Here is a 10750-nt window from a genome sequence, read left to right as displayed (position 1 = left end):
CCTCGAGTTGTCTTGGGTATGACATTACAAGCTTAGCACACCTGTATTTGGGGAGTTTCTCCCATTTTTTGCAGATCCTCTCAAGCTCTCTCGGGTTGGATGGAGAGTGTTGCTGCACAGCTATTTTCAGGTTTCTCCAGAGATGTTAGATCGGGTTCAAGTCCGGGCTCTGGCTGGGCCACTCAAGGACATTCAGAGACTTGTCCCAAAGCCACTCCTGTGTTGTCTTGGCTATGTGCTTAGTGTCGTTATCCTGTTGGAAGGTGAACCTTCACCCCCAGTCTTAGGTCCTGAACGGTCTGGAGCAGGTTTTCATCAAGGATGTCTCTGTACTTTGCTCCCTTCATCTTTCACTCGATCCTGACTAGTCTCCCAGTCCCTGCTGCTGAAAAACATCTCCACAGCCTGATGCTGCCACCACCATGCTTCACTGTAGGGATGGTGCCAGGTTTCCTCCAGATGTGACTCTTGGCATTCAGGCCAAAGAGTTCAAGCTTGGTTTCATCAGACCAGAGAATCTTGTTTCTCATGGTCTGAGAGTCCTTTAGTTGCCTTTTGGCAAACTCCAAGTGGGCTGTCATGTGCCTTTTTACTGAGGAGTGGCTTCCGTCTGGCCGCTCTACTATAAAGGCCTGATTGGTGGAGTGCTGCAGAGATAGTTGTCATTCTGGAAGGTTCACCCATCTCCACAGAGGAACTCTGGTGCATATTTAAGTTGATATGCACCAGAGCAAAGTATAGAACCCAGTAAACTCAGACAGTACCACTACCTATGGCATGGTAACCGCAACACAGTCCTGCCAGACCACTGAGACAACCACTCCTCCGCAGGAAAACAACTGTAGATCTGGACACAAAAGAAAGCTGAAGAGATCTTAAACAAGGAAGATGAAGGCACTTCTATTCACTACATAGTGCACTACTTTTGACCAGAACCCTACTATAGGGAATAGGGTGCCATTGTGGGGCGCATACGAATACTTAGGTTGAGCCGAGGAGATGGCAGCTGGCCTGCTGGACTCCTGATAGCCCATATAAAGTGCATTCGGAAAGTATTGACTTTCCACATTGTTACGTTACAGCCTTATTCTAAAATGGATTACATAATTTGTTTTCCTCAATCTACACACAATACCCGATAACGACAAAGCAAAACCAGGTTTTTAAAAATTTTGCATAAGTATTCAGACCCTTTGCTATGAGACTCGAAATTGAGCTCCAGTCCTGTTTCCATTGATCATCCTTGAGATGTTTCTACAACTTGATTGGAGTGCACCTGTGGTAAATTCAATTGATTGGACATGATTTGGAAAGGCCCACACCTGTCTATATAAGGTCCCACATTTGACAGTGCACGTCAGAGGATGGAATTGTGGAGAGGAAGATGGCTGAAGTGGATGCTGAGTTGGAATTAAGCAGCGCGTCGAGTACATTTGGTGAAGACGAATGTTCAGAATGGACAACAGTAATATCAAACACTGGAACAAAAAGGAAATTGCCTAAAATTGGAGTGGAGGATACGTGTGTAAATTATAATGAACGTTGGGAAGCGTTTGAGTAAGGATGCGTATGTGGGGAAACCCGTTTGAGGTGTCAAATCTTGAAGTATGCACTTGAAAAAGTGGAGCATGTCAGAGTAACCAGGAGTGGTCTTATTTTGATTCATTGTATTTCTGAAGAGCAGAGGAAGATTGCAGTGGGCCTCAAAATAATCCAGACCACATAAGTTTTGTGTTTTGAACTTCGGAGTAGAGCACCCGTCAAAGGAGTTGACGACGGATGTTCAGCTTGAATACCTGAAGAGAATTCCTGGTGTGGTTAGTGCCCGGCGTCTGACCCGCTGAGTGAATAGAGAAAAATAAAGTCTGTCGGTCCTGTTGTTTTTTGATAAAGAGCAATGGTTATGTAAGATATGCTTTAAGAGCTTTTGTCCCCAAACCACTGCAGTGTAAGAATTGTAAAGGATCTGGCCATGTTTCAAGTGTGTGCAGATAAACAAAGTATACGGAAGAAAGGTGTGTAGAAGGACGACGGTGTTTCCATTGTGGTGGGGATCATGATCCTGAGTTCCTGGAGAGCCCAGTAAGGGTGAAGGAAATTGAGGTGGTAAAAGTTAGAGCGGTCAATCGAATTTCCATGTGGAGGAGATTCAAAGAATTAAGAAAACAAGTGATGCTAGTGAAGAGATGGTAGTGGATACACTGCAGCCTGTTGTAAATGTTTGCTTCCAGACAAAAGATGCCCTGTTAAGGTGGATTTCATTGCATTCATTGCCAGTTATAAACTGTACAGCTCAAGTCTCAAAGAAGTCGAAGAAACTAGACATTATTGTGGCTGTGGCTGAAAAGTTTTTGGGACTCAAGAATTTTACATCGAAAGACTTGCAAGGGGTACTGGCTCTGGAAGACCCGCCCTCCCAGGTTCCTGTGATCACATCTGTTTTATTTATTTTTAAAAGAAGTTAAATTTATTTTAATTTCTGAATTACTTTTTTGGTAGTTTGGTTTTGGGGGGGAATCCTGTTTCCATCCTGCATAATAGGTGGCGGTATGCACATTCAATTGTGTGATCGCAAATATACCATAGAAGAAGAAGACGTGCATGTCAGAGCAAAAACCAAGACCTGAGGTCAAAGGAATTGTCCATAGAGCTCAGAGTCAGGACTGTGTCAAGGCATAGAAAAAAATGTCTGCAGCATTGAAGGTCCCCAACAACACAGTGGCCTCCATTATTCTTAAATGGAAGAAGTTTGGAACCACCAAGACTCTTCCTAGAGCTGGCTGGCCAGCCAAACTGAGCCATCGGAGGAGAAGGGCCTTGGTCAGAGAGGTGACCAAGAACCATATAGTAGAGTAGTCAGCGGGAAGCCACTCCTCAGTAAAAGGCACATGACAGCCCACTTGGGGTATACCAAGAGGCACCTAAAGGACTCTGACCATGAGAAAATCCTTGACGAAAACCTGCTCAGGACCTCAGACTGGGGCGAAGGTTTACCTTCCAACAGGACAACGACCCTAAGCACACAGCCAAGACAACGTTGTAGTGGCTTCGGGACAAGTCTCTGAATGTCCTTGAGTGGCCCAGCCAGAGACTGGACTTGAAGCCGATCGAACATCTCTGGAGAGACCTCAAAATAGCTGTGCAGCGACGCTCCCCATCCAACCTGACAGAGCTTGAGAGGATCTGCAGAGAGGAATAGAAGAAACTCCCCAAATACAGGTGTGCCAAGCTTGTAGCGTCATACCCAATACGGTTTAAGGCTGTAATCGCTGCCAAAGGTGCTTCAACAAAGTACTGAGTAAAGGGTCTGAGTACTTATGTAAATGTTATATTTCAGTTTTTTTTGTAATATATTTGCAAAAATGTCTAACCTGTTTTTGCTTTGTCATCATGGGTAGTGTGTATATTGAGAGGGGGAAAAACAATTTAATCCATTTTAGAATAAGGTATTAACGTAACAGCGTAGATAAAGTCTAGGGGTCTAAATACTTTCCAAATGCACTGTATGTGGACACCGCTTCAAATTAGTGGATTCAGTTATTTCAGCCACACTCGTTGCTGACAGGAGTATAAAATCAAGCAAACAGCAATGCAATTTCAATAGACAAACATTATCAGTAGAATGGCCTTACTGAAGAACTCAGATACTTTCAACGTGGCATAATCATAGGATGTCACCTTTCCAAAAAGTCAGTTCGCCAGTGCTGAAGATCATAAAAATGGTCTGTCCTCGGTTTCAACACTCACTACTGAGTTACAAACTGCCTGTGGAAGCAACAACGGCCCAAGAACTGTTCGTCAAGAGCTTCATGTAATGGGTTTCCATGGACGAGCAGCCACACTGAAGCTTAAGATCACCATGCCCAATGCCAAGCGTCGGTTGGAATGGTGTAAAGCTTGCAGCCATTGTACTCTTGAGCTGTGGAAACATGTTCACTGGAGTGATGAATCACGCTTCACCATCTGCCAGTCCGACAGATGAATTGGGGTTTGGTGGATGCCAGAAGAACGCTACCTTCCCTATTACATAGTGCCAAATGTCAAGTTTGGTGGAGGAGGAATAATGATCTGGGGCTGTTTTTCATGATTCGGGCTAGGCCCCTTAGTTCCAGTGAAGTGAAATCTTAACGCTACAGTATACAATGACATTCTAGACAGTGGTGTAAAGTACTTAAGTAGATACTTTAAAGTATTTTTTACTTAAGTTGTTTTTTGGGGTATCTGTACTTTACTATTTATATTTTTGACAACTTTTACTTTACTACATTTCTTAACAAAATAATGTACTTTTTACTCCACACATTTTCCCTGGCACCTAAAGTACTTGTAATTATTTTGAATGCTTGGCAATACAGGAAAATGGTCCAAATCACACAATTATCAAGATAACATCCCTGATCATCTCTATTGCCTCTGATCCTCTGGACTCATTAAACAGATGCTTAATTTGTAAATGATGTATGTATGTTGGAGTGTGCCCCTGGCTTTCTGTAAATTAAAACATGTTAAATGGTTTGCTTAGTATAAGGAATATGAGATTACTTATACTTTTATTTTTGATGCTTAAGTATATTTTAGCAAATACCAAATACTGACTTTTACTCAAGTAGTATTTTACTGGGTCTTTCACTTTTACCTGTCATGTTTTATTATGGAATCTTTACTTTTACTCAAGTATGACAATTGGATACCTTTTCCACCACTGATTCTCAACGATTCTGTGCTTCCAGCTTTGTTACAACAGTTTGGGGAAGGACCTTTCCTGTTTCAGCATGACAAAGCGAGGTCAATACAGAAATGGTTTATGGAGATCAGTGTGGAAGAACTTGACTGGCCTGCACAGAGCCCTGACCTCAACCCCATTGAACATCTTTGGGCTCAATTGGAACTGAGACGGCAAGCCAGACCTAATTGCCCATCATCAGCGTCCAACCTCACTAATGTTCTTGTGGCTGAAAGGAAACAAGTCCCTGCAGCAATGTTCCAACATCTAGTAGAAAGCCTCCCCAGAACAGTGGAGGCTGTTATATAAGCAAATGGGAACCAACTCCATAGTAATGCCCATGATTTTGGAATTATATTTTCGACTAGCAGGTGTCCACATACCTTTGGTGTCCACAACATAAGTAGTTGTTGTTTTTAACTTTTCGCGCGGCTAGTAGGAAGAGGAAAATCATCACTTCCTCGTACACCCCCCGACCTGTAGTTGGCGGTAATGTTGTCTTGCCGTCGCTGTTCCTTCTTTTCTCCGTCACTAGTTTCCACAGCGTCATAACCCTCGCCTATTTCTACAATGTATATATTTGAAACCCTTACTCTGAGCTATAATAAAGAACCCGAACCTAAAAAATAAGACCAATAAGCGCTTACATTTTTTATTACAAGCCATATTTACTTTGTCGCAACTTATTTTCTTGGCGGGGATGCGTAGTTGTTACCTCTGAGGTATAATAAGAACGGTGACGTTGGCTACCTGCTAGCTAGCAGTGGGAGCTGGGTCGAGTAAATGCTACCGAGCAAGCTAATGGCACTAACGTTTCAGGGGAATGTCTACTAAATAAATATTCGGACTCGTTAACTCTTCAGGCTATCGATAGCTATATCGTCTTTTGTCTTGGCTGCACAGACATCTAGCTATCCGTTTCTGTTCAGACAGAGTTAAATAGGCAGTTTTGGGAAACGAAGTTAGCCAGCCAGGTCACAGAAGTGCAGTGTTGTGGACCGACCCAAAAGAGAGTTTTCTCTGCCGTCCTCCATCGGTTTCCGAGGATGGTTCTGCTAAGGAGTGTCCCCCCACCCACCGAGGGAGTCCGGCATGAACAAGGCGAGACGACGGCGGTGTTGGACGGGAAGGGTCTCGGCACAGGGACTCTCTACGTTGCTGAAACGTATGTGACGCTCGGTGTGGTGGCTAGTTAGCCAGTTGACATTTGTTAGTTAGCATGCTAGCTAATTTCTAAAGTCCTAAAATCAGGAAGTTTCAAGACTTACATGTTTCCTTAGTGTTTTTGCTTTGAAAATATACACTTAACATTTATTTTATTATAAACTTCAACTTGAGCACCTTGAACTTGAATTTTGCATCATGTTAGCTAACTAGTCAATGACTTGACGTGGATCTCAGTTATATTTAATTGATTAATCACTTCTCCTTGCCTCACATCCTTCCTCCTTGTCTCCTTCTCAAAGCACATTGGCCGGGAAGATCTGAGGTTCCTCCGTTTTGAGGAGGCAAGGAGGGAGGACAAGATGAATTTAACAGTCTGATGGCCTTGAGATAGATGCTGTTTTTCAGTCTCTCGGTCCCAGCTTTGATGCACCTGTACTGACCTCACCTTCTGGAAGGTAGTGGGGTGAACAGGCAGTGGCTCGGGTGGTTGTTGTCCTTGATAATCTTTTTTTTGGCCTTCCTGTGACATTGGGTGCCGTAGGTATCTTAGAGGGCAGGTAGTTTGCAACTGGTGATGCGTTGGGCAGACCGCACCACCTTCTGGGCAGGTAATTTGAGGGTTTTAGGTGCCAAGCCAAATTTCTTCAGCCTCCTGAGGTTGAAGAGGTGCTGTTGTGCTTTCTTCACCACACTATCTGTGTGGGTGGACCATTTCAGTTTGTCAGTGATGTGTATGCCGAGGAACTTGAAGCTTTCCACCTCCCCTGCGGTCCTGTAAATGTGGATAGGGGGGGGGGGGGGTGCTGTTTCCTGAAGTCCACGATCATCTCCTTTTTGTTGACGCTGAGTGAGAATGTTGCTTTCCTTTGTTTTCCAGGCGGTTGTCGTGGTTTGACGGGTCAGGGATGGGCTTCTCTCTGGAGTACCCCACTATCAGCCTTCACGCCATCTCACGAGACCTCAGCGCCTACCCACAGGAACATCTATACGTCATGGTCAATGCAAAACTCAACGGTGAGAAACACACCTGTCCATCAGTGTCAATATCAAACTCGCAGTAAGAAGATCCTAAAGTGTGTGTCTGTGTTTTCCCCAGATGAGATGCAGGAGAATGCCCATGATGAGGAGGATGAGGAAGACGAGTGTGAGGGGATCACAGAGATCCGCTTCGTCCCTAGCGACAAGGCAGCATGTAAGTGTGAGGGGAGAGGGATGTCTAGTTGTGCAGGGCTAAATTTAAGTCAATGCATCTTTATTAAGCAGGTCACAGATAATAACATCTTCTACATATAATGTAACCAGTGCTGTACAATAGCCAATAACAAGTTCAAACATCTCTATACACACATGCATTAGGGATGTCTTAAGCTTTTGTCTCTCCAGTTTTTTGACATGCAGCTCTAGTTTGGAATCGCTATGCCAGCTAGGATTTCCCTAATATGTGTGTGTGTGTGTGTGTGTGTGTCCAGTGGAGTCTATGTTTTCAGCGATGTGTGAGTGTCAGGCCCTGCACCCAGACCCAGATGACGAAGACTCCAACGGGGATTTTGATGGAGATGAGTACGATGTGGAGGAGGCAGGTGTGTAACTCACTAATTTATACAAGCATACAGACACACTTTAACATACAGTTCATGAACTCACATAGATGGAGTAATCAAGAAGATAATATTAACATTGTATCTCCACCTTCTTTCTCCCTTCAACGGAAAAGAGGCAGGTAAGAAGCCTAACAACTATGCACTCACCCTACCAGCTGCTACTACTACTACACACACACACAGGTACACACACACTCACTGGTGGTATTCTCTCTCTGTCCCCCAGAGCATGGTCAGGGTGATATCCCGTCATTCTGTACATATGAGGAGGGTGTGTCGGGGCTGAGGGCTGAAGGCCAGGCCACTCTACAGAGACTGGAGGGCATGTTAGCTCAGTCTGTCGCAAACACCTTTCACATGGCTGGGGTCCGCACTGATGAGACCAATGGAGAGTTTGACGGTGGGTCACATACGCGTACAAGAATAGCTCACACACATAGTCAAACACAGGATACAAGGGTAGGTCACACACACACTGAAATAGTATAACCCCACAGGCAAAGTTTCATGAACGGGATGTAAATAATACACAGCGGAGGTTCTTGAAACTGACTTTCTCAGCTCTGCTTGTTAGATGTGGTGTGTATTGTAATAACCACGAGATTTATTTAACTGGGCAAGTCCGTTAAGAACAAATTCTTATTTACAATGACGGCCTACACCGGCCAAACCCGGATGACGCTGGGCCAATTGAGCGCCACCCTATGGAACTCCCAATCACAGCCAGTTGTGATACAGCCTGGATGGCACTTGAGGACAGAGTGACAATGATCCTGCTCTACATAGTCACTACATAACAGCAAGTACATAACAAAGAGAACATAACATAATACAATAAAAGATGCATGCAAAAACATTACAAAAATATTACCAGGCTAGCTACTTGGTCTTAGAATATCCTGACTGGCTTGAATGGAACAAGCATCTCTGTCAGATGAGGGAGCTTAGCCATGGAGCCTTCCAGAAGTTAAAATAAGAGCATTGAAGTCAGCCTGATACTGGCAACTAATAAGCCAGTACAGTTAGTCCTTCTCTGGAGCACCGGATGGTTCTCCAACTCGAGCCTGTCGCTGACTTATCACTACAAAAGAGTGAAAACACTCAATTTCTGTAGCTGTGTTTCTCTGAGAAGGATACATCTGCTAGAATCTCTTCCCTCTGTCACACACTCTTCTTACACTTCTATCTTTTCTCTCTTGTACCATCTCTCTCCCTCCATCTCTTCCCTATTTGGTACCTACTTTTAGATTTTCTGTGGTAGCTCTTTCTCCTTGTTGTTGACATGGTACCTGTTCCCACGTTTCTCTAAGAGCCATCTGAGCTCACTGCTCAAAAAAATAAAGGGAACACTAAAATAACACATCCTAGATCTGAATTAATGAAATATTCTTATTAAAAACTTTTTTCTTTACATAGTTGAATGTGCTGACAACAAAACCACACAAAAATTACCAATGGAAATCAAATGTATCAACCCATGGAGGTCTGGATTTGGAGTCACACTCAAAATTAAAGTGGAAAACCACACTACAGGCTGATCCAACTTTGATGTAATGTCCTTAAAACAAGTCAAAATGAGGCTCAGTAGTGTATGTGGCCTCCACGTGCCTTTATGACCTCCCTACAACACCTGGGCATGCTCCTGATGAGGTGGCGGATGGTCTCCTGAAGGATCTCCTCCCAGACCTGGTTTAAAGCATCCGCCAACTCCTGGACAGTCTGTGGTGCAACGTGGCGTTGGTGGATGGAGGGAGACATGATGTCCCAGATGTGCTCAATTGGATTCAGGTCTGGGGAACGGCGGGCCAGTCCATAGCATCAATGCCTTCCTCTTGCAGGAACTGCTGACACACTCCAGCCACATGAGGTCTAGTATTGTCTTGCATTAGGAGGAACCCAGGGCCAACCGCAGCAGCATATGGTCTCACAAGGGGTCTGAGGATCTCATCTCGGTACCTAATGGCAGTCAGGCTACCTCTGGCGAGCACATGGAGGGCTGTGCGGCCCCCCAAAGAAATGCCACCCCACACCATGACTGACCCACCGCCAAACCGGTCATGCTGGAGGATGTTGCAGGCAGCAGAACGTTCTCCACGGCGTCTCCAGACTGTCACGTGCTCGGTGTGAACCTGCTTTCATCTGTGAAGAGCACAGGGCGCCAGTGGCGAATTTGCCAATCTTGGTGTTCTCTGGCAAATGCCAAATGTCCTGCACGGTGTTGGGCTGTAAGCACAACCCCCACCTGTGGACGTCGGGACGGATGGTAGAGGCGGGTTACCCACTCGCCGACGAATTATCACAAGAGACATGGACCTGTGTACCCTGTACTGGCGTCTTCTCTTCTTTGAGCCTGGTCGGGTATCTGGAGTAAATTCTTCGCGTCCGACTCATTAAAGAAAAAATCTTTGTCCAGTTCAAGGTGCGTAATCGCTGTTCTGATATCCAGAAGCTATTTTCAGTCATAAGAGGTGGCATAAACATATGTACAAAATAAGTTACAAACAATGCAAAAAACATTCAAAATAGCACAATTGGTTAGGAGCCCGTAAAACGGCAACCATATCCTCTGGCGCTAAAGCTGTAACGTAACAAAATGTAGAAAAAGTCAAGGGGTCTGAATACTTTATGAATGCGCTGTAACTTAACGTAGTAAGTAAATATAACTCAGTATAGTAAATCAATCTGGCCAGGTTTGTTTGACACACACTGCTGGAATTTCCAGTATTAATGTTTTTTTCCTGTGTGACTTTGTCACATGTACTTTGTCTTCCAAGGCATTCAGAGCCCCTATCTCTATCTTGAAAGGAAAAAAAAACACTTTCACTTTCTTTTTCTCACTCTGACTAGCGGGTATATAGTTCAGAGCATAGCCCACACCCGTTATGAACACATGAGCATGAAGAAAGCTGCATGTGTTTCATGATAATCAGTATATTGGCTGTTCTAGTCATTGTATTTCTATGTCTGTCTTTGCAGATGGGGTGGAGGTGGATGCAGGGTCAACGGTGGCTGGACAGTTTGAAGATGCAGACATAGACCACTAGTAAAAACATATCATAATACTACGTTATAATTATCAGTATGTTAGTGTGATGTTTTATGTGATCACCTTTAAATCCACATCCTGCTGTCAACTTTATGGACCTGCTTTACCATACTGTAGCTAAGTCTCTCACTGTCTTTTTTGCTCCCTCTTCTTCTCTCAGATGGATCTCAGCCAGTCAAAGCACTTGTGGTACATTGTGGGATAGGAGAATAC

At 44.3% G+C, this 10750-nt stretch overlaps 1 protein-coding gene across 1 annotated transcript; it reads left to right on the top strand.

The window, feature by feature from the left end:
• Nucleotides 1–3992: 3992 nt before the first annotated feature.
• Nucleotides 3993–10535, top strand: LOC110503827 (methylosome subunit pICln). Its single transcript, XM_036961384.2, has 7 exons — nucleotides 3993–5888; nucleotides 6768–6904; nucleotides 6987–7082; nucleotides 7360–7470; nucleotides 7605–7610; nucleotides 7718–7891; nucleotides 10468–10535. Exons 1-7 carry the CDS (start codon nucleotides 5770–5772, stop codon nucleotides 10533–10535), a joined length of 711 nt encoding a protein of 236 aa, XP_036817279.1. The 5' UTR covers nucleotides 3993–5769.
• The last annotated feature ends 215 nt before the right edge of the window (nucleotides 10536–10750 follow it).

This window comes from Oncorhynchus mykiss, chromosome 24, assembly GCF_057628025.1.
Source record: "Oncorhynchus mykiss isolate SJ-2025 chromosome 24, ASM5762802v1, whole genome shotgun sequence".
NCBI classification, from domain to species: domain Eukaryota; kingdom Metazoa; phylum Chordata; class Actinopteri; order Salmoniformes; family Salmonidae; genus Oncorhynchus; species Oncorhynchus mykiss.
The sequence above is the reverse complement of the archived record's forward strand: the minus strand, read 5'-3'. Positions and strand labels throughout refer to the sequence as shown.